At 41.1% G+C, this 27,887-nt stretch overlaps 1 protein-coding gene across 1 annotated transcript in view; it reads left to right on the top strand.

The window, feature by feature from the left end:
- The first annotated feature begins 9,763 nt into the window (after positions 1–9,763).
- The window catches only part of MED13 (mediator complex subunit 13), a 55,554-nt gene continuing 37,430 nt past the window's right edge, over positions 9,764–27,887 (top strand). The window contains exons 1-3 of the mRNA XM_069874114.1: positions 9,764–9,952; positions 11,891–12,125; positions 21,637–21,805. Coding sequence (XP_069730215.1) covers positions 9,887–9,952; positions 11,891–12,125; positions 21,637–21,805 — 470 coding nt within the window. The 5' untranslated portion in view covers positions 9,764–9,886. The remainder of the gene's footprint in view (positions 9,953–11,890; positions 12,126–21,636; positions 21,806–27,887) is intronic.

The raw sequence follows: 27,887 nt of genomic DNA, 5'->3' as shown, positions 1-27,887 counted from the left end.
TGATTCTACGTCTGCAGCCTTATTGGCATTAAGTTGCAAAGTTAGGCTTTTGTGAAACATGCTAATATTCAGACCAAGCCCAGTACTTAACAAACATCAATCAATCTTCCAGGATGTTGTTTATTTAAAGACCACCTTTTTGGACTAAGTGTGCTAGAGCTTCAGATATACGGACCCAAACATGCTTTTTTTTTTTAAAATTTATTACTCAGGATTTATTACTGGTTTGTCAAAACCTGCTGATTTCAAAACTTTTGGCAGGCTAATGTTTCTTGTGGCTGTTAAAATGAAAAAGGCAGTCTGTGTGTCCGCAAAACTGCAGAACGGTGAAAGGTTGTGTCTTGCCCATGCTGTCACAATAAATGGTTTGTCACTGGTGTCTAATTTGCAAAGTTTAAAATTGGACACCTTTCTGATGACTTTTTTTCCTTATGTGAATAAATTCACTGCTGAATACTCCCAGAGAAAGAGATGCTTGTTGTCAAGCAATTATATCAGATGAAGCATACACCAGGGTAATAATATAGTCTGAAAATATTTTAGCTAATTTACTGATCTGAAACCTGAAGACGAATTCTGGGAATTTAGGGAAGGGAAAAGACAGGTTTTTTGTTTTCTTATTTTTTTTCTCTTGTCCTCTGTATCTTGCAGTAATTGTTTAGAGTCTGTAAGTTCTCAGCTTATGAAAAACATGGTCAAAGGTATAAAGACGACAACATTAAAGCTTTTGCCCACTTACAGCAATTACTCTGGAGACAAATAACTCAGAAGACAAATGTTATGAGTTACCTGCACATTCAGTGGGTCTTTTCCAACCCGGTTATTCTATGATTCTATGATTCTGATTCATAAAACAGATAAGAGGATACTTCTGAACAGAAGAGAGAGTTCTAAACTTGCCAATGAAATTTATTCTCAGTATAATGGTTGAGCTCATTATCTGCTGCTTTTTCTGATTGTAAAGTAAGGAGTGAACTGCCCATGTACTCTATGTAGAACGGCTGATGCGGTTTCCACATTCCTGTGTTTGCCTAAAAAAAAGTTATGGATAATCAGCTTAATTTGATGTGCAAAATATAACGCATGGATGAATTCTGATACATATCGCTTGCCACATCCGTGCTGTTGTGAGAGACAAAAACTTCCAGAAAAGAAACAGCAATGAAAATCTTCCTGATAATTTTCTCATCAGTTTTTCTCCAAGGACATCTGTAGGTGGATTCTACAGAATGTGGTTTTCCCTCCTGAATGGCTGGTTCTGTATGTGTCAGTTTTTTCTCCCTGTCTTTCTTGCTGTATTGGAAATCAAACCTATTGTATCACTTCAGAGGTTCAGTCACTATAACCTTTACTAGGAAAAGCTAACCCAAAACATTTATTTTTCAGACTTTTAAAATTATTTAAATATATGTTTAAAATAATCTTTTAAAATCCCTACATGTATTACAAATAATGCCCTGTGTTATTACTGCTGTGAAGCAGGAGAGCCAGGAACCAACAGCAGAGGCAGATGTGATAGTAACAGAGGTTAGCATTTTAGAAGTAATAGCCTCAGTGTAACGAGACTTATGGTCTTAATTAACCCTTACGATGTTTTTAACACAACTAAAGTAAGTAAGTTTATAATCTTATTTACTTATCATAAGCCTCTCGGTTTACTTTTTGCTTAGCTTATTTTGGATGAAAAAATCCAAGATTTTTCTTCTGTTTAGAGAATTTCTCACTGGATAGATTGTAGTTCTAGCAAAAAAAGGAGGTTTGTAGGGGTAAAAAGGATGAGTGATAATCCTGATGGAGCGGAAAACAAATCAGTCTCTGAGGTTAGATTTAGTTCCATTTTGGTCTGTTCCTTTCTTAGAAATCCATATTTTTCCCAGAACACCCTTCAGAGCTATGTAGATGACAAAATTTGGTCATAGCATTTCAGTTAGTTTTTTGTACCCTTTCGCTGGAAAGAAACAGCTGGATATTTTCTGTCTTAATGTGACCAATCCACCTCTGTTGTTGTCATTTTAATTGCTGTGGCTGTTTTTTTAAGTCCTCTACAGAAGGTCTTTGTAGTGACAAGCGAGCAGTTTACGCTTCATAAGCAAACATAAAGAATGCTGCTGCTAATTGGAGAGAGAGTAATGCAGTTATGATTCCATCAACATTTAAGATACATTGTTAAAGGACACGTTTTGGTTGCGTTTATGTTGCCACATAAAATTTTACTCAGGGTGGATTTGGTGGGAAAGATTTTATAATAGGAAAGACTGATTCTAGGACTAGGGGGAAGGGATAGAAGTTTAATCTATTTTCGAAGCCACGTGTACGGTATTGGAGGTCAGCACTTTATTACTCTTTTTTGTTTATTTATTATAACTCTTACTTAATTGTGGGCTCATGAATTAGCTTGTCTATGAAAAACAAAAGACTGTTACAGCTGCAAAAAAGCTCACTTCACCCTGCCCTGAAGAACCGGAGCACAGCATTTCATGTTGAAGAGGGTGCTTCAAGAGTCACCAGTTTCCCAAAGGAAGGCGGTCGTAATTCAGTAACTTAATCTTTTGGGGTTTTTTTCCCTTAGATATTTCACATGATGTGTCTGTAGACCTCCCAGCTCCTAAGTATCCGAAGGACCTTGTTTTAAACCTTCCTTTTTTCATAAATTACTGCTTCAAGGAATACCTGGCTATGGTTTACTAGTTATACAGCTACATGCCCAAAGTTGTTTCCTTTTAATGCTAATTTATTTTTTTTTCTACTTACATCTCTTTTCTTGGATGACAAAATGTTTTGAGCCTCGTTTTGGAAAGTCTTGGGAGGGCCAAAGGTGCTTCCTTTTCCAGTTCTCTGGCGACCTTGTTGGGTTTTAGAATTTTTTAACATCTAAACAGGGAAATTGCAGCTATTTACATGAGAAGAATCGTAGGGATGACAGGGCTTCCCCCCAAAAACGCTCTCTCTTTAATTGCTGAAGACATTCCAAGCCACTCTAACGAAGTGTACTGTCTGCCAGTCATTATGCTGCTCTTGGAAGGCCATCTGTTGCACTGCAAATATGTAAAGGTCTGCTATCATTTATTGCACCAAATAAATCAGTTTCTTTGTCTGTCGTGCTGTAACTCCTGACTGTGGACTAAAGGCGGTTTCAGTTGCAAAATGTGGGATATTCTCTTCCGTTGCACTGTAAATGAAAGGTACTAATTCATCTCAGATTGCAGAAGACAAACCAATTTCAATGCTTTTGAATAATTTAAATTTATTTGGCGACAAATCATTAAAGACTATTTTCTCTTTTTATATTTTCTCTTAACTCAGCCAGAAGCACAGTGCGAGATTTTTGCTTCTGGTGAATGAACCTTTCCCTGGTAGTGGTATCCAGATTTGATATGTACTGACATTTGAATTAAAGCTATCTTACTTTAACTAAATTCTCCAATTATCTTATTTTTTCTCTGAAACTATTAATTCAAAGAAACGTACAGCGGTACAAAAAATAGTCATTAGAAATGCTAGAACCTTTCTTCCGATAAGCCTGCATCCTTTACAAGGATGTAATTCTTGGTTGTGCACCCTTTATTTAGATGAGTTAGGATCCTTTCCATGAGTAAGGGGTCCAAGATCAGGCATTAAACGATGATTTGTTTTGTTTTTCCTGCTGCAGATCTAAGGAGTATGCACAGTCATTCATCTCCACTGGAGAAAATAAGCATTGTATTTTCACAGCAGAAAAGCTCTGTTCAGAGATTTCTAATCAGAGAAATACATAACAATTTCTGTCTGATTAGGGAGTGGTCCTATCTTTTTCTCTTTCCCTTCTCCTTATTGCTTAGCAGCTAAGGTTCTGGTCAGAAGTAATAATATGTTAGATCTTGAATGTCAGTAGCCCCAGAGATTCTGACAAGACTATTCATGTGCATTCATACGTCTTAACCAAAGCTGACACTAAAGAGAGAAAGAATTCTCATATTCCTCTTTTTATTGCCGTGCATTAAACTCAAATCTTCTCTTAGAGACCTCTGCTAAAAATGACACATAAACCATTTGAAAAAAAGTATTCTTGTAAAATCTAAACAAAGCAGCTGAACGTTAACACGGCACTGAGTGGAGTCTCCTGTGAAAGCTCTCAGTGCAAATCTAAATTATGTTTTACACCACAATTACGGACACCTTACAAATGCTGTAAGATAAAAGCTAATGGGAAATAAACAGCCCCTCTAATCTTATCTCCTGTGGGGGCTTTGCTATTGTCATTTTTAATTAAAAAAGTAAGTGGTCTTCTAATTTCTTGAAACTATATGGCATGCCCTTATAGGAATACTGGGATTCCAGTGACTTGAGCTTGTTGCTTTCCGAGAAACGTGCACCGTGTAAGTACTCTGCTGTATCTTTTACTCTGGGCACGTTTATTTACATACTTGTAGTATGGTCTACAGTGCATGTTTGGGTAACTTTGCAGGGATCTGATCATACTGTTAAAGCCGGCTAGACGGTTCTTTACAGCAATGATATCTTTAATCTTCTTTTTTAAATTGTTTGGTGGTGGTGACTAATGCAGACTAGGTGGCTCTGGGCATCTAGCCATGTTTAGGTAGTTTAATTTGTTAAAAATTATCTTTCCTCCCACCCAAATCCCCTTGAAACCATTTGGAGAAGAGAACTGTTGAACAGTTGCCAGTAGTAAGTCCTGCAGAGACCTCTGTATCCTCCTGATAGAACTGTCGGTGCCAACTAGAGACTGACTGGCATGAGTTTGAACTCTATACTAGTTGATATATTTGCTTCACATGGACCAATTACAACAATTACCACCTCCGTAGCTGAAGTTTAAGCATTCATATCTGCACTTCATATCTCAGGTTGTTGGCAATATGTTCAGTCCTAAAATCTCAATTTTCTTTGGACTAATTAAGTAGAAAATAAATACTTCTGAAAAATTTGGAGACAGTCTAAATGGAACTCAAAGGCTAAATAATGTCATTGTTTTTCACGATGCTGCTGTTCCTAAGCTCTGTTTCTTTCTTTTTAGTGTTTACTTCTGAACGGTAGCATCTTTTAAGTTAGTCTACGGAGATTCAGTAGGAGATGCTGTAGTCCATTGGCTTTTTATATCCAGCAGTGGAGTATCTTTTAATGTGTATGAAGCAGCAATGTGAAGTTCTACTTTTTCTTTTGATGTTTTTCAAAACATCATTATTCCTGTCAAAAGAAAGAATTTTGACTAAAGGGGGAACTCATCCCTCCCTTACTACTTTTGGCCAGGTGTTTCCATGTGACTACGTGAAAGTGTACAGATATAACCAGGACGATCGACTAGCACAATTCCTAAGGATTCCATTGGCTTAAATCTGATGCAATGAGGATCACCTCACCCTCACCCCTGCTGCCCTTGTCTTTCCAAAAGACAAGTTAATTTTTAAATTGGATTGGTAGCAGGTTTTTTTTTTGAACTGGTGAAGTTCATATTACACAAAGATGAACCTGAGATCAAGCACAAACTTACTTAACTGTATCTCTCCTAATAGGAATGCGCTGCACTGCGTATACAGTGAAATGGATATCAACATTTCTTCATGCAGTTTCCCTCTAGGGAGAGGAAAAGGGAAGGAAAGGCTACATGTGACAGTTGCTAATTATGCAGCTTATTGCACTTCTGGAAGTTGCAGAGAGAGAACTATATAAGAACCTATCTGAAAAATGGAAAGCATATTTTTAATAGCATTTTTTCCACAATGTTGGTTTTGTGGGGTTTTTTTTTAATTTTATTTTTAAGCTGCCTCCTCCCTCTCCTTTAGGAGGCTTTATTTCCCAAACAGCACGTGCAGGATATGAAGGGCAAGCAATGTCACAGGTCTAAAATTTACCAAACACAGATTTGACTTATCCTGCGTGTCTTAATGTTATTTAATGCTGTACGTGTAATTGGAAAAGCTGATGGCTTGTGGGTTCTGTCATTCGGATGCAAAGCAGGAAGGGAACGACTCTTAGAAAAATCTCTCGTTGGTGTGTTGGTTTTCTTTCCTCTTTTGTCAATATTTTCTTAATTCTTTATCTTCTATTTATGTAATTATGTTCTGCACTTGACTGTGCTTGGGGTCCTGTGTAAGTATTTACTGTGACTAATGAACCAGATCTCAAAATGCATTTTACGAATGAGTAAACTGAGACACAGAAGCTGGGTTCCTCAAAACCGTGGAGTGAATCGGTGCCAAAACCAGTGCTGGGCACTGGATTAATCCTCTCTTCCAGACATCAGCTGTGCTGTTCCAGGCAAAAGAAATGGATTCCCAGCCAGTGAAAATTTGGTGCAGTTCTGACTTCAACGGGGAAACGCAAGAGCACGTTTGCTGTACATCAAGCCCCAACGGGGTCATCGTACTGGATTTCTGTTCCCTCTACCGAATCCCAGCTTTACTGAAGGATTCTTTTTTTCCTCTTAGAGGGAAAACCATACCAGTTCTGCTGTACTAATGCCAAATGCTGCTTTATTTCCTTCAAAGCTCTGGATTTCTCCTTCGGGAGGTGTGACTTAATAACATCTCTCTGCACAGTGAGATAATTGCACTAACGACCAAGGAGGCCGGCTGAAACTTGGGAGGGCCTTCGCGTGCCCCTCGGCACCCACGGCAGCGTGGAGGAGCGGGTGCTGAGCGCCACCGCGGAGCGAAGCCTCCTCGCACCACGGAGAAAACCATCTGTTCCACTTGGAAAAGGGTTTGGTTCCAGATGCCCTCCCCCCCGCATCCCAGCTCCGTCCCCAGCTGCCGGGTTTTGATGAGCAGCGAGGGAATGAATCTCCTGCGTTAAAAATACTCGGGTTCTATTTAGATAAAAAGAAGGATCTTGCTTGCCTACACTGCCCTACAAAAATAGTCCTAGTGTGAGTAAATCTTGAAAGTTTTCCTTGGTGAAAATATCTAGCCTCGCTTTTTTTTTTTTTGACTTATCCTATAAATTTATTTATAGAGTGTCCTTCTTTCCTCCTGCTCTATCAAGACATTCGCAGAAGGTTGCTGCTCGTCTTCTTCCCGAGTCCTGAAATAATTTGCAGGGCCTTTGAAACATCATCGTGTTGCATAGTTGTGATGCAACGTGCTGCTGTTGCATGAACATATCATGTTTTAACGTGAATGTCACGTTAGCTGAGACATTCAAGTCTTTTACTTTACACGAGTTTGTTTTCACTGTAAATTTGCAGTCGAAGAGATCTGACGCTAGTAAGTTAAAATTTGCATAGAGAAAAATATGCAATAGGAGAGGATTAGTGATGCACATAACTTCCAAATATCTCTTAAAAATAGCTTTCACTGTCAGCGTGGCATCTTAATTCTGAATAATCTTGGAGTCCTTGGCCAAGTAGTAACAGAGAAACCACCTCTTCCCTCCTCACAAGCTGCACAAAGTGGATTTGAGAAGCCTGAGTGCTGGAGCACAGAGCCGGCGGCTGCAGGACTGGTGAAAGCATTAATACTTCTATTAAATATTAATACTCGCATGTTCAAAAAGGCTCTGAGGTGCTTAGGATGGAATTCTCTTCGTGTTGCAAAGCGCGGATGCCCAGAGCTCCCCTTCCCGAGAGCTGGGGCTTGCAGAAGAGGATTTGTGGGGGCAGAAGGACGGGGTGGGGGAGCGCGGGGTCAGCCCCGGGGGATGCGGCTCGGAGGGAGGGCGGCGGGATTCGAACCCGCGATAGGCCTCGCACCTTCGGAGGGACTCGGATCCCCGGCGGGACTCGAACCCGCGGCCGCTAGATGGCGGCGTCCCAACGAGGAAGGCGAGCGTCTCCCTAGCGCCGAGGAGCGGCCGCGCGGCGCCACTGCCGCCTCCTTCCTCCCCCCGACAAGCGGCGACGGCGGCCATGGCCGGGCCGGGCCACGTGACGCGGCGCGGACCAATGAGAGCGCGGCGGGGGGGGGGGGGGAGGCCGGACTCTCGTCCCTGTGGCCGCCATTAAAGAAAAAGGGTCTCGGAATTAAAGCGGGCGAAGAACGCCCCCCACCACCACCCCCCCCTCCCTTTCTCTCTGTCGTTCGCCCCCTCCCCCCGCGCCGCGCCATGGGGGAGACGCGCTGAGCGGGCCGGGCGGGACGATGCCGCGGCGGGGCGGCCGCTGGCTGAGGCGCCGCTGACCGGGACTCCCGCGGCCGACGAGCCGCCCGCAGCCGCGTCCCCCGCACGGGAACCGCGGGGCCCCGACCCAGCTCGGGCCGAGGAAGCCGAGCTCGGGGGGGGGCTCGACACAAGGGACGGAGCCGCCCTCCCCCGCGCCGTGGGAACGCGAGCGTTTCGCATCGCCCTCCTCCGCCTTCATTCTTTCTTTTTTTTTTTTTTTATTTTTTAATTTTTTTTTTTCCCTCCCCTTCTCCTCCTCCTGTTTTCTCGCCCTTTTTCCTGCCTTTCCCGAAGGGGGCGGCCCCGCCCCGCTCCCCGGCGCCGTGGAGGGGGCGCTGCCCGCCCCGCAGCCCCCCCGCAGCCCGGCTCCCGCGGGGCCCCGGCGGCCCTGACGACACCCGCCCGGCCCCGGGGACTCGCTGGGGCTCCCCGGAGGACGCCGGAGACGGAGGACGAGCCCCCCCCGGAAGACGCTGCGTTTTTACCCCGCTCCTCCTCCTCCTCCTCCCCCGCAGGGGCCGCCGAGCGCCCGGGAGGCTCCTCCGGCCTCCCCCGAAGAGACTCGGAGGGTCACCCGCGATTCCCTCCTTCCCACCCCTCTCCCCTCCTTTTTTCCCCCCCTCTCCCTCCTTTTTCTCCCCTTTTTCCTTTTTATTATTTTTTTTTTTTACCCCAAGGAGGATATTTTGGTTTCGCCCTCGACCGTGGGTTTTTTTTTTTCCTTTTTTCGGGGAAAGGGGGGCTTTCCACAGGGGGATTTTACCCCCCTCTCGGCTGCTGAGGACACTTTTTCAGGCCTTTCTCTCAAGGAACGCCTCCCCACCCCCCATTCTGCCCCCGCAGATGGTTTTTTGGGGTCCCCCCCAGGAAATTTTTCTTGTCCTGCCTTTACGAATCCTTCAGACTCTGGGCCCTGAAGTTTGTTTTTATGGTTTTAAATTTTAATTTATTTGGAATATTTTTGGAGCAGGGGAGAAGAATCTGAACCCCCCCCCACACACACACCCTGTTGCCCTCGGACTCCGAAGAGACGAGCCTGGATTTTTCTCCCTCCCACAGCCAACCCTTCCCAGTCATTCCACGATTTGCCCCTTTCTCGTCTGGTGGCTAAAGAAGCAGGAGGAACAGGAGGGAGGATTCTGGATTAATTGCCCCTCGCTGGATTATTTATTTTTTTTCCCTACTTCTCTTACTTGGCATCTGAGAAGAGAGGAAGGAGGGATGTCAGCTGATTTTTACCCCTAGCCCCCCTGGATTAATTACCCCGTTTTTATTCTCTTGTTGGATCAATTACCCCTTCACCTCACCTCCTCTCCCTCCTCTCCTTATGCGAACGAGAAGACAAGAGGAACAGGGAGGATTTCGATCTTAATCTCCCGTCGTTGGATTACTTACCACCTCCCTCTTTCTGTTCTCCCCTTCCACGGCGGCTTTACCCCCCCGTTTGTTATTCAGAAGACGAGAAAACGTTCCGAGTTTCTCTTAATTTTTTTTTTTCTTTAATTTTTTTTTTTTTTTAATATATATTTCTCCCCCCCGATACCACTCTCCTCCTGGGCTATTTATCCCGCCGCTATTTCGCGCGTGTGTGTGTGTGTCTGTATGTAAATCCCCTATTTAATTGTATTATTATTATTATTATTATTATTTGTGGCTGTGCATGGTCCCCCCTCCCCCCCCCCGGCCCCCCCCCCCCCGCTGTCTGTCTCTCTCTCTCTCTCTCTCTGTCTGTCTCTTTCTTTCTTGTCGGAGGCTGTGGGATAATGGCGTGTGGGTTGTGGCTGTGAGGATGAGTTCCTGCTTCGTGCCGAACGGGGCCAGCCTGGAGGATTGCCATTCCAACCTCTTCTGCCTGGTAAGCGCCGGCTCTCGGAGGGAAAAGGGAAGAGGAGGTTGTGGGTTTTTTTTTTTTTTTGGGGGGGGGGGGGAGGTGGGGAGGGGAGGAAGGGGCAGTGGAAGCAAAGCAGCCATTTTTAGCATAGCTTCTGTTGGATGAGTCCTCGGAGTAGGCCCTGCCTGGAGCCAGCCAACTCTCCCATGCCCCTCTGGTTCCCCCTCCATCGCTGTCTGTCTCGCCTCGCCCCTCCCTCCGCTTTCTTCCTGGGTTCTAGCCTCCCTCCAACTCGCCTATTCCCTTCCCTTCCTTTCCCTGCAACTTTTCCTCCTTTCTCCCTGTCTCCTCAACGCGATATTCTCGCAGGAGGTAAGGAGAGCTGCTGCTCCTTCTCCCTCCAGCCCCACGTCTCCAGCAACTTTCTCCTTTTCTCGCCCCACTCGTGACATCCCAGGCGAATCCGAGCCCAAACCTCTCATTCCTCGCTTTGAAAGCAACCTCTCTCGCTGTTTGTGTTTATTCTGGAGGTCTGGTCTGGTGATCCCACCCTGGGAAGCGGTGGTATCTCGTGTTTTGTTGTGCACCATTTTGTAGTCTTTTTAAAACCCGAGCACAAGATCCTTCAAAATTGTTGACTTTGGTAGCTCCCGAAGTTAAATCGGATTTAACTGCACTGTGGTGCAATATTTGGTGGCTGCGCTGAGGTGTTTCATCTGCTTTTTGATGCAAATTAGCTAATCTTAGCTGACCGCTTGGTATTTATTATTCTGGAGATCGTTATAAGTAAAAACCTGTGCCAAGCTGCGGTGCTAAGAATTTTCGGATGGAGGGGACTCTGGACAGGCTGAACGTGTCTGCAAGGCTGCATCGGGCCTGCAGCTCCACTTTGGCATTTTTAAATCCTAGAGCCTTTCTCAAGTATCAACTGTTGCAGACTCCCAACCTTTCATTTAGGTTGCTTCTCGGTCTGAAGGTGGGAAGGCTGCCATGTTACGTTTAAATGTTGCTATAACCTTTTGTGTGTTGTCATATTGGGAAGGAAAAAAAAAACCTAGTGATGAGTTAGCAAATGCCAGCCTACCTTGTTCTGCCTTCTCAAAGAGAACCTGGGGCAGTGCCCCTACTACATGCCTTGAGGTGACTGTCCCCATGTGAAAAAAAACTTAGCGCTAAAACTTGGTATGGGATCGTATTGGCGATAATCTAGGAATTGTCTGTTTCCCAGCACGTGTAGTAGAAACTCTTTAACTTTATGAAATCAACCGAATTTTTGCCTAGGAGGGGATTTAGTGGATCATAATGTGGACACAAGTCTGATGTATAATTTAGTAATAAAAACGGGATTTAAATTCTTAAATTGTGGTGCGAGAAGTGAAAAGCGTGGTAGCTCTCGATAAAATAAGTGTACTTGAGAGGCTTCCTGTGTGAGAATGTTTTACAATGGAGAAACTTGTGAAATTTTCCAAAGAAGTAGGTGACTGGAAGAATGTACGCTTGAGTTAGATTTTTATTGTATTACCTGCTTCCTTAGAGTAATCTTGGATGGAAAAGGTAGTGTGTGCATAAGTAAGCAAAAAGAATGACGTTCTTTGCTAAGGCAAGTGTTTAAGAGATTAGACAGTTGCAGTCTGCAAATAATTAGATTATTCACTCGTTTTTCACTTTATTTTAAATCAGATCTGACTTTTCTCTCTGTAATCTTAAAGCTGCAGTGGAAATTAAGAGCTTTTGCTTTACTGCAGTTATTAAAGGAGATTTTAAAACAGCATGCCTGATTATTTCCAGTTTATCTTCTAAGGTACACAAGACTTACAAGTATGGTTTCTGTTAAATTATGTTGGATTAATCCTTTCTCTCTTCCACCCTCCTCTTCCTGTGCCATACCTCGTTGTGGCAGGGTGTTTTTGTCTGTGATGTACCTGCCTCAACGTCTGACACTTGTTCTTGTCTTTCCTTTAGGCTGATCTAACTGGGATTAAATGGAAGCGATACGTATGGCAGGGTCCAACATCTGCCCCGATTCTCTTCCCGGTCACGGAAGAGGACCCTATTTTAAGCAGTTTCAGTCGCTGTCTGAAGGCAGACGTACTCAGTGTTTGGCGCCGAGACCAGAGACCTGGACGCAGGGAGCTATGGATATTTTGGTGGGGTGATGACCCCAACTTTGCTGACCTTATTCATCATGATCTCTCAGGTAGGAGGAAATTAATACTTTTTTTTTGCTCAGTCGAAGGATACTGGTACTTGGGGCTGTCTCCTGCCAGCCCATAGAAATTCTGTGCTAGGTGGACTGTCATCTATAGATAAATTTATCGCTACAATCTATACCAAATGGTTACAGCAGTGCAGTGGTCAGACCACTACTGCCTGCCTATAGGTGGGCTTGGGCTTGTTTCTTTTGGGAAAAGACCCCAAGCCTATGAGTTTTGGCAGCTTCTTCACAGGAAAGCTGTGCCTAAAACCGTGCCTGTGATTCAAATGTGGTGTCTTAAACATGTTTTGATGAGATCCCTTTTGTTGGGAGATTAAAACTTTCAAATTCAAATGGTAAAGCCCGTTTTATTAAGTAATAAGAATTGTGGAGATTTGGGGAACTCTAGAACCGTATGGAGTTGTTTTGAATCATCATTGAGAAGCTCTCAAAAGAAGGTATCTGAAACCGGCTTGCTGTTTGCGTGCAAGAACCTCTAAACCTCCTAATTTTTATGACCTCTTTCTTGCTCTTTCCCAGTGCTCTGAACCTGTACCTGCTCTCAAACTTAGACTTTTGAAAGACTGTCAATATTTATATTTCTCAATACTGTTGTACTTTCAACTTGGCATCTTGTATTGAAAATATTTACTTGTTGATTTCAATTCCTGAAGTAAATGTTTTTCCAATGCTTACCAGTAAGGTGATGAAGTTAGGTTTTTAAGCTGTCTGTGTAAGTCTTGTGGGGAGCCTGCACTAATTCTAGAAAAAAAAATTCACATCACTCTAATTTCCTTTCAAATAATGTACAGTATTGAGATTACTGAAGTGTAAAATGAGACCGAGGTTTGGTGACCTAGTAACCAGAAATTGTTAATGCTGCCTGTGTTTGTGGATAAGCTGAAGAACAAATATGGTTTGAAGTGCCACTGAGGAAGCTGACTTGAAACAATTGAATAATGTGCGGAATTTTCATGCAAAACCAATATCATCTGAAAAACAACCTGTGTGCTAAAATGTTCTTTCTTTCTTTGGGCAATTGAATGCTGAGGTTGGGATATTGCTCCTATTGGCATCTGTCCTGGAACTAGAAACTTTGTGTCTTATAATGGGTTTACCTTGTAGGTTTCTTGATGTTTCAGTGCATTTAAGGCTGTTTTGTTTTGCCCTGTCAATAACCTCATTCTTGACCTGCAGGGAACATCCTTTGTGTGACTAAGATGTAACTCAGAGTAAATGCTATTTTTGTCCTGGGCCTGCCCTGAGCAAAGCCCAATGGTTGCGCGAAAGCATCTCTGTACGTTTCATAGGCTGGTGGGATTAAGTTGAGATAAGTAAGTTGCACTATTTTTTGAGTGGAACATCAAATGAAAGTTAAGCTCTTAGGAGGGCGCATTTCTGCACTACCTGGCCATCGAAGTTATTTTTTTGAGTAACTTCCTTTGCGTTCTCTTTTGAATCTATCTACTAGTGATTTAGTGTAGAGGTACCTTTTGAAAATAGTGTTTTGTAGCTGAACTTTTAGATCAGTGTGTGTTTGATTTTATGGAATTACACTTGTACGCAGGTAGATAAGCACGTATCATCCTAGGTACTTATCAACTCTTAGCCTTTCTTAGGGCGTAAGGGAGAGCGCAAGTAGAGGATTAGTGTCTCCCAGCCATGTCTTTGCGATTGTTTTGGGTGTTTTCTTGTGTTCCAGTCACCTGTGGACGTCTGCACTTCCTGCTGTTAGATATTTTCCAACGTTAATGATTATCACTCCTGAGACTGTTACCTATGCCTATGTGCAGAAGTATCTGACATCTTGTTTTTTGCAGACATGTTTTTGTCTTCTTTTAATTAAAAGGAGACATTATAATCTCTTAGAGTGTGTTAGTCTGCTTGGCTTTTCTGACTAGAAGTTGATAAAGTTATTAATCAGCTTGATTGTGGAGGAGAAGGCTGAGGAGTGCCTGCACTTGCACTTTTTCTTTCCCGTTACACAAAATCTTAATGTGAAGCTCATACAAGAAAGAATTATGGCTGAACCCAAACAATGTTATCTGACCTTTGTCATAGACCTAATGGATTTTTTTCATTGGTGCACAATTTCTCCTAGTAATTCACATTGCCCTGTTCTCCCAATGATTGCTTGTTACATTTTCAATGGGCAAGATAAATTACTTCCTAGCAGAGGCTTGTTACCTGCAAAATTGATTGGAAATTGTTTGCTGCTGAAGGTTAAGGTGCTGCCTCATTTAGAACTTTGCTACTTGATAGGTGAAGAATTGCCCTGCAAGAGCGTGAACATGGGGAGGAAGAGATGGGGCGAGGGGGGAAGAGAAGGGGCCAACGAGCAGCTTGGTGCTGCCAGCCTGTCTGTTAGTGCCTCTGGAGAGGCTTCTTTTGGAAAAGTGGCCTTGAAAGAGCTGTAGTTTGGAATATGCCAGAGCAATGTCAGTAACTTTTGACTATGGCTCCTTTTGGTGTGAACTATGCCTGTTCAGGAGAGGTTGGCATTTTGGTGATGTGTAGTTTTGGTGAACACATCGTGGTTATCAACCCTTGGGGATTTGAAATATGGCAGCCTTCGAGAACCCTTTTGTCCCCTTCAGAAGGGAACATGCAGTTTTGTGGGTGCACATCTATGCGTATCGGATTAAAAAATAAAAGATCTCTCTCTTCAGCCTGTCCGTTCTAGAAGTTCGTTCTTTGCCCTGGAGATAGGTCTGAATGCCTGCTACTGGCTATATCTGAATTCTCATATCAAGCCTTGGATAGCTGTCTTGTTGACGGTCAGGGTTTGTTGTTGCCTGGGGGCATGTCAAAAGGAGACTTGTTCAGAGATGCTGATTGATCAGTAATATTGACTTCACTCAATCATTTTTTTTTTTTCCTTCCCCAGGAAGCTACTTACTGTTTGTAATACCAAAAAAACCATAAGTCTATTTCTACCCCAGCATAGCTAGAGGCAGACAGAAGTTAGTGAAATGTTATTTTATCCTCTGACAACCTCAAAGGTTATGTTTTTGTAGTGACAGTGAGGCTTGATTATAGTAATTCCTGCAACTCAAACCTTAAAGTAGGACATCTCTTCACATCTCTGAAGGCAATGGTCTTTCACTGGTTTGATCAGCAGTTATTTTATCAGATAGGTTTATACTTGTTTTTAAGTGGTTACCTATAGGCTTGTTTTTTTAAAAAATAGGCAGTAGGTAGTTTTGATCCTCAGAGCAGTTGGGTATGAATTATGTACAAGACACAGTCCCATGGAAATGGTTACAATTTGATTAATGGAATGCTTCTATATGCCTTTGACCTTCAAACTGCAACTTGTAAACTGTGAGCTGTAAGATGTGCCTTTTTTTGTTCTAGTGTCTATTAAATCTTGTTAGCGTACTTCAAAAATTAAGGTATTTTCCTCATGCCTGTTGTACATCAAGTTAATCAGTTTTTGGTTTTTTGGAGAATCTTCCTTATGTTTGTGTGAGGGATAAGTGTATAAAAATAATGCCAGTCTTAACTGCTTGCTGGGCGTGAGGAGAGCTTGAAAGAATGAGGAATGTCTGTATATTGATGCTGTCTGGTAACAACAGCAACAGTCGTAGCAGCAAAGACTTCTGTGTGTTGTGTAGTTCTCAATATCTTTGTATTGTAGATCAAATCCTTGTCTCCAAACAGATCTATGAGCTGGTTTGTGCTGATGTCAGCATTCAGTGTCTCATTACTTCCAACGCAATGGATACCGGAGTATGAGCCAGTTATCGTACTGAGGGTTCTGCAAAAAAGCCTGCCAGTTGCAAGCACTTGGCAAAGTCAGCTTTGAAAATGGCACAGCCAGTGGCTTGTGGGCTTTGCTCCCTAAGACTATGTAACTCCTACAAAAATAGGATCCTTTCTTAGAAATGTTGCACCTGATTTCAGCATGGTGAGGCTGAGTGATTTACCTGTGGTGGACATGTCTGTTCCTGCGTACGTAAAAAAAGGCAGTACGGGTGTTCTTTGTTGCGTAGTGCATCAAGGCTCTAGCGTTTCTCCAGTCTCCATGCTAGAGATGTGTCCACTTCAAGCAAAACCGCTGACAGGCATCATGCAAGAATTTCCTGAGTGATCTTTGTAAAAATTCTATGACTTTGTAAAAGTACCAGCTCAAAGGTGGTGTTTAACATTGCCTTTTCCCTTTTCTCCTGACCCAATCTGTGGAGTGAGGTGAAAAATGCTTTGTCACAGAAAATGTAGATTTTGCATCGTATCATGTTGGTCGTTATGTACCACGTCATGTGCATAATACACTTGTGTAAATAAGAGCAGTGACTCCATGGGCACTCAGGGTAAGATTTAACAGCATAAGTAAAACACATCTGCATGTGGAATGACTCAAAGACAGTGTTGACGTTGGAGGATGTTGAAGCATTTAGCTAGGAAGTTTTTTAGCTTTGCTTTTCTTGTAGCCTTGCAGCCCAGCCCAGCCAAGTTTACAGCCAACAGTCAGTAAGGGAAAGCTGTTACCTTGTTATAAACAGGCATAGCTACACACTTACAAAAAAGTTCCTACTTTTAAAGTGTTAATATTTAGGAACACATGCTGCTGTGCAGAGAGAGCACTGGCACTTCAGAGATTGACTTGCATTGGTGTGGAATGTTTTGAGTATAGTATTTTGGGCAGTAGGTCCTGTTTGGCTTGCTTCTCAGCTGGCGAAACTTTCCAGCTAGTTTGGATATCTAGAGTCTTATATCTAGACTCTCTTCAGTGAGTGTAGATAACAGATGCAACTACTAGAAACAAACTTAAGTTGTCTTACTCAGATTCTTAAGTTGGTGTTTTTTAAATGTATTTTTCATACAAAATTTGTTGCTTCCCACTTATTTAATACAGGATACAGGCCCTCAAAATTATTTTCCACTATGTTAACTGGATAATTCTTGCTTTGAGCAATTTTGTTTAATTGTAAAGTATTTGAATTTAAAAATCTGTTTTTTAAATAGAAAACTTTGCTTGAAGCGTTCTGTCATGTTATTACAGTATTGTACACAGCAGCAATTTCACACTGCTTTGCTTATTATACTTCCCTTGTAATCTGAAGCTTATATAGGAAGTTTGATTGTATAAATCAGTTTTGCATCAGTCTGTTTCTATAACTGACATGCTGTCAAATGCTGACAGGAAGGAAGCCTGTGAAGGTAAGTAGTACTTTTAGGATGCATCTCAGTCATGATACTAAGGAATAGGTTTTCCCTCTGTAATTGGGCAATTAGATGAGGGGGATGCCGTCCAAAGTGGAGTCTTGGCTGCGAGTTGTTTCTTTGCACAGCTTATTTTAGAGGCTCATTGACCATTAGGAAGGTATTTTTAATGGTGTTGTAAACATATGCAACCTTTTCAAGAGCTGCTGCTTACTGGTGCTTTACTGATGTGGCCAGTTATGTGTTGAAGGGAAGAAGGGGGAAAGTCCATCTTCTTTAAAAGTGCTTTTGAAAATGCCATTTTTTAGTACTGTATATTTCTCTGTTTTAATATAGCTCAAGAAATTCAAGATTAAGACATCCAAAATTGGATTTCTTGCAAAAAACAGTCATTAAGCAAAGATCTGTTTGTTAGCAATCCTTGAATAATCAATATAATAACTTATAATAATTTAATAATCATTAAAATTAACTTCACTGTTTCAGATGAACTGTGTGGAGAATGTGAAACAGAACATAAAAGTACTGAAAGCAAAAAGCTTCCTACAGCTGATTAATTGAAATTGACTGGGAGTAGTATCAAGGAGGTGCTGGCTAAGAAAAGTTTGTTATTTGTGTGTGGTATGGAAACTGCTTTTTCCTGGCCTTTGTTTCCATTAATTCTTTACCCCTTGATAATTTTTAGCTTCAGTTAAGATAAACTCTGTTTAATATGTGGTGTAAGTAGGGAGGGAACAAAATTCATTGTTGTGGGATGACATCTATGTATGTTTATTCAGTGAATTGATATGAAAGTACATTGCAGAGGAGTTGACTGGTTTGAACAACTAAGAACTAATCAAAACCAAAATATTTGTAACCTTCAGGTTTCTGGAGCACTTCTGTGGATAACACTCGTCTGAAGTGAAATTGTGGCTTAACGCCCTCTTAAAATGAGCCGACAATTTGTTTTGGTTTATTATCGTTATCAGGTTGAACATTTACAGTTACTGTGTTTAAGAATTTAAGATTAGAAGACAAAAGTCCCTCTTCCTCTCCCTTTCTTTTAAAAAATTGTTTACTTTGTACAATTTCTATTAAGTAGGAGGATTTTTCTGATGTTGAGAAACAATAATTTGAATGAAGACGAAAAATAGCTGGGAGATGTGAGCAGATGTCATGTTTTTCTCCTTCCATCCACTACCCTAAAAAGGGGGGTTGGGGGGAGATGACTAAATAGGCTTCAGAAAGACACAGAACACTTACTGCTATTTTTTGCATGAATTTGAATAATGTTCTGAAATGAGGGTTTCTTTAACTGTCATCTTATTTAACCTTTCCTTTCTCTAGCAAGATGCACTTCGGTTTGAACAGGTGGTCTTATTTTGGGTACCAGACTTTCTTCCTGAGCAGTAGGCATGCTTGCAGCATGCTGTCTGCTTAAATAGTCACGTTTTAATTGTCATTTCCATCTAATCCTTTATACTTTCCCCCATACTATGCTCATCTAAGAGCTCTCTGTTTCAGCAATAAACTAAGACAGCTAGGAGAGCTCTTAAGAATTACAGTCTTGGGGCAAGTTCTTGCATGTAAGCTTTTGTTCATAACGTGGTTGTCAGCACAGCTATTAATGTTAAATGAAATACCTAGCGCTTTGTAGTGTCTACAGAAAATTAAAACCTCTCCTTTGTGTCCATAGCATGACCATCAAAACACAAGCTTTGAATTACGCTGCAGTATCTTTGTGATTTCGGCATCTTTCTCCTTATTGGTATACTTGTATGTCAAAACAAAATTAGACATACGGGCTGGAAATAGCTCTTTCTGTTTCCTTCTGTAATATGTAGTTGATGCAGGGGATGTTATTAGAATGGTTTTGGTGTTTTGGGGTTTTTTGGTTTGGTTTTGTTTTTTTTTTTTTAAATTACAGAAGCCATAGAGAAACCAACTATTTAACCTTTGAAATGGTGTGGAGTTTATTGTGCAGTTAAAGTCCAATATCATTAAGCTTTGTAGTTAATGTTTGCTCTGTTGAGCTGCTTGTTTGCCACCAGTTGAGCGGTGTGTGCTGAACAGCAAAGCTGCCTGTAGGGTAGAGCCGCTCACTTGTGTGTGTCCACAAATCTCTCAGCTGGGGAAAAAATGTGTCCTCTTGGCACAAGCACTTTGTACCCTTTGACTTTGGACCTTTGTTGCTGTTTGTTGCAAGCTGCTTGTACGATGTTTCTTTAGTGCGTTACTGTATTATCTTGCAGCTTTATGGTGTTTGACAGCAAGTTTTTGCTGGTCTTTGAAACTGGAATAGGGTAATGGGGCAGAAAACTCACCATGTAGCCTCTGATGCAGGAAATGCGGTTCCTTGATTTTCCTTGGCTTTACCATAAAATTATTTCATGTAATGATTCATCTGTAATGATGCACACATCTTCATTTGTAAATTATGGGGCAGGTCTGTTTACTCTTCTGTCTCTTGGAGAGAAGGATACTGGGAGGAATTTTCTTTAACTCACAATACTTATCTTGAATGGAAACGTACTTTCATTTATGTGGAATCTAGCAGTACACAAATACGACCACCACCTTCTGGTTGCAATAGCATCTTGAAAATCCTTTATCTGTCCTCTTTGTCTTAAAGCTTGTTTATTGTAATTATCTGTAAGTGTTTTTTCTCAATAAAACTCTTAGGTGTCTGGTTTTCTACATGCTCTCTAATTTAAGGATATTGAGACTTTAGTTAATACTATTTCAACCTTTTAATCTTGTAAGTGGCTTCCAGATAAAGGTGAAGGGGTGTATTTCAAAGGGGGATTTAAAATGCAAGGACTTGGCTCTGTTACTGAGGTTTTCTGACCATTGAGCAAACTAGTGGAAAGCTGTTGGAACCAAAATCCTCTGTGAAGGAGAGGTGAGCAGACAGGTCGTTATTGTAAGACCTGTCTGCAGAACTAAACCTGAATCCAGGTCTTGCTTCTTGGAGGCGTGCAGAGAAGGCGTGAGGGGTGATGAACGTGAGATACGAGCAGCCTGTTCTAGCTTTGAACTCTGAGTGGGACTTGCAGCAGATGACCTCCACAGGTCCCTTTCAACCTACATTATTCCAGAGACTGAAGTAAAAATATGTCTCCTTATCTATGTCAGACAGTCTTCCAGTCTTTGCTGCTACCTGGAGTATAAAAGCAGTGCTGTTATAAGAAAAACTATGCTAGGTTAGTCCAAGGAGACCAGCAGCAGATCCTTGGGGATACGTGTAAAACATGATATACAAAGATTTGCAGATGTAAAGATAAAGACCTGATTGCTAGTAATTTAAGGACAAGATCTTGAGTTCTCTTATATTATCCTCCATATTGTGGTGTTGCTGGGAATGAATGATATCAGATTTATACCGAGAGATGCTACAGAAACTTTCATGTGTCCCTCATTTTTCTTGTGTAATGTAATTGTAATGCCATGGTAATTCTTTGGACGAGTGCATAAGCTTCTAGAGCCTGTAAACTGTGCTCAAACACTGATTATGCGCCAGAGTGCTTGAATAGATTGCAGCTTCTTGTAATGAATCTTGCTTTGCGATTTGGCAAATTGACTTGGCTTGTGTAAGTTGGATTCTATGACTGTGTTTGATTTGTGAGGTACGCAAGATCTCAGTGTTTCACTTCAGAATCCTATCAGTAGAAACTGGGCTTTGTCTTCCTGGTTGTTGCTTTTCTCTTCTGTGTATAGATCAGAAAGCAGAACTATCCTGCTTAAATGTCTCTTTTTTTTTTTTTATTTTGAATTTAAAGGAAATGTTGCAGCTGTGAGTGTCTTCTGGGAAGAGTCAGGTTGCTCTTACTGGTTTTCTGAATTTTATTTTGTGGGACTTTTTTCCCCTCCCCTAGCAAATTTTTGAACATTGAGGGTCAATTGATCAGTGATATTTGTGGCCAGCTTTCCTCAGTGAATTGTAACTAAAGACACTAGGCTGTGTTAAAAAATTATCTTTGGGCAATTTATTTTTAAGAGTAATAGGCAGGTAACTCTTCGGGGTAAGTAATTCAGACTATCCAAAGCATGAGACGCTGTGCAAACAAATCAGTATACAGTGATCCTGCAGGCTGAGATATGTAGCGTACTGATGCTGTTGTGTGCAAATCACTGTTGAATCTTTGTTTCTTGTGGGAGACAAGACATTTTTATAGCTTATTGCTTCTAGCAGTTGCACTACTGTAAAGTGAGCAGAGTCGCTATCTGAATATTACGGGCTTTTTTGGTTGCGTGTTATCCTGTGAATGTCTTAAAAGCTTGTGGGAGAGAAAAGGATGTTGTGATATATGCATGAAATAATAGGATGGAATTGAGCGCTAATTTAGTTTTTCCCTTTGCCTTGCAGAAGAGGAAGATGGTGTTTGGGAGAATGGACTTTCTTACGAATGTCGGACTCTACTTTTCAAAGCTGTTCACAACCTGTTGGAGAGGTGTTTAATGAATCGGAATTTTGTACGCATTGGGAAGTGGTTTGTGAAGCCTTACGAGAAAGACGAAAAACCTATAAACAAAAGGTAGGGTGCTTTAATTTGCTTTATTAAGTAGTTTGTCCTAGAAGAAACATTTAATTAAGAGCGCTCTGTTTATAGTTTGTTTGGGAACCTGGATCTCTAATCTTTATTGGTTTTTTGCTTTTTTGGAGTACTACTGCACTTCCTTATGATGAAAGGAAGCAATCCTAAAGGGAGCAGGCAGTCTTTTCATATGGATACTCATAGACAGTCCAAAGATAATAGAGTTGGTGGAAAAGAATCTAGAGCCTTCTAGAAAGGACGAAAAGGATAATTGTGTGAAGACGTACCTGGTCTCTGGACTTGCCAGTGCAGCGATTGGGAATAATTCTGATTGTAAATATTAAGAGTCATTCTTTGAGCAAGCAGGATCTAGAGAGCTGTTTACAGGCACCACATGAGGTTTGGATAAATTGCATCTTATGGAAGATATTGAAAAGAGAGTTGGAAATGTCAGCTCCTGGTCAGAAACAAGGTTGTCTGGGAACACTGGTATTAAAAGAATACATGTGGCCTCCATATTGAGGGGGAGGAGGGCGAGAGGAGAATTTTTGATCTAAATTGTAAGGACTTCTTCTCATGGTTCTAACATGGTTTGACACGGTCTGTGTTGCCTAGCAATAAATAATGAAATGAATAAAAACTAGGTTAGCTGGAACAAGTTTAATCGCTGTTCCCAAATCAGCTTTTAAAATCCAAAGTAATTTAAAGCTTAGATGATGGGGGTTTTGCGTATGTCTCCTTTTTTTTTTTTTTTTTTTTTTTTTCTGGTGTGTGTGTTAAGTCTTCTGTGCTGGACATTTTAAGATTAGTGGCTTTGCTTTTTGGGTGTGGAGTTGGTATTGTTGTCATCTTCTGTAATAAATTTAAACTTGAATGAAAAGGAGAGCTGTTCTGGAGCAAAAGAAGCAGAAGCACATGTTTGTATGTATTTCTGTTAGCAGTTGTGAAATGCTCCTTTTAATTTACGTATAAACTTGTCCTTAGTTCTGGGCATCTTTCTCCACCCTGGTCAGGGCAAATGTTTCCTCTCTGGGGTGTCCTTGTCCATCCATTTCTTCCATGTGTTGTTGCTGTAAATCGATAGTAAAGAGTTTACTTTTAGCTGTTTAGACCAATATTGTCTTGGCGCAGTCTGGGCTTTCCTCGTTTGAGGAGCTGGTTTTGCAAATTGCCGTTTGAAACTAGCATTAGTTATAGCATGGCATCTCTTACAGTAATTCTATAAAGCTCTCTGCAGCAGCTGGAAAAGCTGATGAAAGCTTTTAAAATAAAATAGCAATGTTTGTTTAATTTAGAGACTCTGATTCTTTTTAAAGAAGGTCAGAAGGTCAGCGTGCTTGATGAAAATAACTGAAGGAATTGTGTACTTACCCACACGACAACTTGATCATGAGTAGTCCAGGACTACTGGAAAAATATGGAGAGAGATTAGACAGATCTGTGTAAGACAATTTAATTGTAGAGAAATCAGTGCGTCCTACCAGATAGCTCAATACCACGTGATATTCTGAGTACTGGCTTTTATGAAATTAAGTGAGGGGAATGCTTAACAGATGTGCATACTCTTGGCATATTTGGCTCACCCCTTCGAGGACTCTCTAGAATTTGGAATGTCTGTACTGTCTGGAAATTTGGGCTGTTCAGAGGCATCGGTTCTGGCCTCTGTGGAAGAAACCCAAATGATTGAAATAGGTGTGTTGTGATGCCACCTCTGTAGACTGTGTCGCTGTGATTGAGGAGGCGATGTCAAGTGGAACGGTTTGAGTGGATTTTGGTCTCTTGTATAGATTGGAATACTCTTCTAGTCAAAAGGGACACTTCTCTCTTACCAAATGTTAAATGTGGCACTGCAGCAAACTCAGCATAAAAGGACTTGCAGCCTCCCTAGAAAATGCTCTGAACGTTGCACATGGGTTGCTAATGTTTCTTACCAGACAATGGTAAGAGGTTTAGTTAAAGTGTAATTTTTGTTAGTTCTAGGCAGCTCTTGCATATTTTTCCTTCCTTAGGATCCATTTAATTAACTAGACCCATACTAATTTCATCTTTTTTTGTAGATGTGCCTGACTTAATTTAAAAACCAAAACAAACCACCATCAACTCCTCCCCAAAATCATTCTTCTGTTCACGATTATGGATGCAAGAATCTTAATGCCAACAGTTTTGAAACTATATTTTTGTCTTTTGGGCATTTTCACCATCTTTAAAGAAATAGGAATAGTCACAGGCATAACACTGATCTCAAGCATGTCATACTAGCTGCTTGATGTAGGAAGAATAGAGCCTTTTTCAGAAGACTGCTAGAAATATGTGTATCTCCCCTCAAAGTAGTGCTTCTCCTATGTAGAACTGGCCACACGTGAACATGGCAGGTATTGCATCTGTCACAGGGAAAGCCTTTCTGTTCAGGAAGGTTTTGATTACCGCTCTGTATTGCTTGTGTTGATTCAATTCATCCTTAAGGAAGGAGAAAGTTACCTGTGATGGTGTTGGTATATTTTAATTCATCCTTTCCTTCTTAGAAAACATTGAATAGTGGGAGAAGTATAGGAAGAAATTGTGTGTACCCAAAAATAGGAAGGCTTTGCTCAGCTCTCAGGTATCCCTGCATGAGTGGTATCTTGCTTCGTTTCAGACCTTGTTACTGTTACCTTTAGTACCTACTTTCATCCCCTATGCTTTGCTTTGTTTGGGACTGTTCTTGCATTAACATTCAGAAACCTTGAGATAGAATTCATGTGCTGGTATAATTTAAAGGCGCTCAGTATACTGGGGATGTGAAGTCTGCCATGAACCTGCTTTAAATTGTGGCTTATGCTACCCTGCCTGTTGGGGCTTGGCTGTCTGCTCTGTAGACTTGTTCTCTCTGATTTCAGTAAGGTTGGTTGTTCTTGCTGGCAATCTTTAGTTCCAGAGACTTTGATTAGAAGCTGAGTAAGTGGTCCTGTTGACTGTGGAGGTAATTTCTTAACACATGCTTTCTGCAGCTTTGGTTAAGTGATGTGCAGTCCTACTTCTTCACTTATTCTTTGAAGGATGGGCTACTAGAGCCACTTCTTTCATTTTAAGCTGATCCCCTCTGGATTTTTCTGAGTACTGTTTGAAAGCTTGTGGTTCCAGAATGTGGGGTTTTGTGTTCTTTTGTTGGGAAATCAGATAAGTCAGGCATGTTTAGCTTTTTGTGTGTCTGTGGTAGTGCAGCAGAAGTAAGGCTGTGATTTCTAATTGGTGTTTGGCTGTGGTGACAGATCCTCATGCACTCACAGCTTCCTTTGTTGCTCTGTTATTTTTCCTCCTTGTTTAAGGTTATATTAATAAAAAAAAAGAGTCCGTTTCATCACTGCATTGCATATATTTTGATTTTGAAAGGACATCCTTTAATGTTTGTAAGCTGATGCCGCTGTGGCATGTGAGTAGATGAGCAAGAAAGTAAGAATTAGGTAGGTTTAAATGTTCACTGTTTAATTATGTCTAATGATATGGCATCTAAAACCAGCAAACTTATTAAACTAAGCTCATCTTATCGTTTAATATCTCTTAAAAACTTTTGCTATGGAAAAAGCACAAACCTCAGATGTTTGTGTTATGCGGACACATGGTGCAGGTTGATGAGGCTGCAAGGTAACAACAATGACCCGCACTTTCTTCCCCCTGCTCCTCCTCAGTCTAAAACCAGCACTGAGACAAGTGAGACAGTTATGTATTTGGTGATATTTGATCTGTTAGAACAAGTCACAATTACCATGCCCGAGGAGACTGTCTGAGGTTTTCAAGTATGCTGGTTCCACTTCTGTTTTTAGATAGGGCAGGAATTGGAGTAGCTCACTCCCCAAGGCATGTGCGGTGGGCTTTTTGTTGTTGCTCATTTCTAAGCTGGTGATTTTCAGTTTTTAGGAACGGATGATGGGGGTCAGCAGAACAGTCCTATAGAAGACCAAAGAGAAGGTTTTGCTAATGGTCTTAGCTGTAACCAAACAGGAAAAGAAATCATTGCCTTGCTATTTGTCACGACCTTTTTCAGTCGCTTAAAGCAGGCAGGTTACAGAAGCTCAATAATGTGGTTTAAATGACTGCAAATTAAATTACAACATTTGACAAATAGGAATGTCTTTCTCTTTTTCTCCTTTCCAACTTATTGTGTTGTTATTGCTGCGTTCAGAAATATGGTTGTGGATGCTTTATTCAAAAATCCACTCTATAAATGTATGAGATGGATGCAGCAGATCACAATCTCCAACTGCCTGTCTACCTGGTTAGACTGCTCAAATAACAGCCCTCGGATGAGACTTCCTCTTGCCAGCTGGATGGTAAAATAATAGTGTGTACCTGGAAAAAATGTATTTAGGAAACTTGTCAGATTAAAAGCTGGTTTTGATAGAATTCCTTAATTGAGATTAAATCTGCTACTCATAATGAAACAAAAATATGAAGTGCTTATGTGGGTGATATCTCCTGTACTTATTACCAAAACTTCAACTTGCTAAACTTTAACACAATTGAAATACCAGTAAGCAAATAATTGAGTAATCCTGATTTTGTGGGTGGATCCGATAGACAACTGAAAATCTAGAATACTGGAAGCTACTATGTTACTTTTATGGTTCTGTTTTGTCTGACAAGTTCACTTGAAGAGCAAAGCACAAAGAAACACACAAAAAAATTACCACTCGCTCAAAACAAACAAACAAAAAATACCCACCCAAAACCAAAAACCAACTTGGAAAATCAGAAGTGATAAGCTTATCAGAGCTTACAAAATGAAACTTGTTGCACAGGTTTCACAGGTAATGCTGTTTAGCAGCCTGGATACAGGATTTTATAATGCCAGTCCACTGTTCTTTTATTTTTTTTCATGGCAGTACTACTTTATCTACCTGATGTAAATAATCAGTATGTGACTTCATGGGAAATGACTGCTGAAAAATATTCTAGATCCAATTTTTTTTATAAGCCTTTGTACATGTGGTTATCTTGATTTGAAGGTGTGCTTATCATAGTTCTGAATATATTTATTTTTCTTTCTCTACCTCGTCTTGCTAGGAGGAAGAGGTAAAACTAGCCACAATGGATGGGATTCCTGAATTTGGAGGAAGTGTATTGGCAAATCTGCAGTCTTGAATGGCCTTGGCTGCAGGGGGTGGGGATATTTTTTCAATTGGACCATAGAAATTATCTTTCTGCCTACTTCGGAGATGTTTGTATTGATAATGTAGCAGCATGAATGAGATCAGCTATTGCCTATTTGGTCTTCACCGCCCTTAAGACAAAGGGATGCTGTGCTTTTGGTCCCGAGCCCACATTTCTGCCTTATCCCGCTGTTTGGCTGCCTTTGTCATATTTCCCATGGGTCCTCTTTCCAGAGGAATGGAGTAGTTTGCTTCTTGCTCCCTCTAGAATGATGCTGTGAATTATTATTAAGGAACCAAATGTGGAGATTTCTGAGTGCTAAAGCTCAAAGCTCTTCATTTGTGAGAGTTAATTATGTAAGAAAACCGTGCAGCCACAAGTTTTGCATTCATTTCTGTATATTTAATTTGAAGCCTTAGTAGCCGAAACTACATGGCTCTTCCTTAATACTATTGGAATATTTTCTGTTAAGTCTGCTCAACTCTTTGCAGTCTGAATTTCCTTCGTATATTAATCTTTAAATCAAACAATGTCAACATTTTTACACTACAGCTCTAATGAGCCTGTGCTGGCATCGTGCACCGGCAGGAGAGCAGGTGATGTTTTTCCTTTTACTGTAGACAGCTGGAATTGAGAGCTGCTGTAAGTAGGACAGTGCAGGATAAACAGCAGGAGCTGAGAGCATTGATCACATGATTGTCTCTTTGGAATATTGGGTTGCTACAGAGACTACAAGCAGACAAATTTAGCACTTTACATCACAAAGCAGTTTTCTCTTATTTGGCTGAAGTCACAGTGGTAGTTGGTTCATCAGGCAAAATGAAAAACTGATGTGGCTCTTGTGTTTTAGCTTTCCACAATAAATTTATGCTCTTGATCACTGAATAATAAGATAATACAAAATCATGCAGATACTTCAGATTTTGTTAAATAAAAATGTTATAATGCATTTAAA

Source organism: Phaenicophaeus curvirostris, chromosome 21 (assembly GCF_032191515.1).
Source record: "Phaenicophaeus curvirostris isolate KB17595 chromosome 21, BPBGC_Pcur_1.0, whole genome shotgun sequence".
NCBI classification, from domain to species: domain Eukaryota; kingdom Metazoa; phylum Chordata; class Aves; order Cuculiformes; family Cuculidae; genus Phaenicophaeus; species Phaenicophaeus curvirostris.
This window is presented reverse-complemented; position numbering and strand designations above follow the sequence as displayed.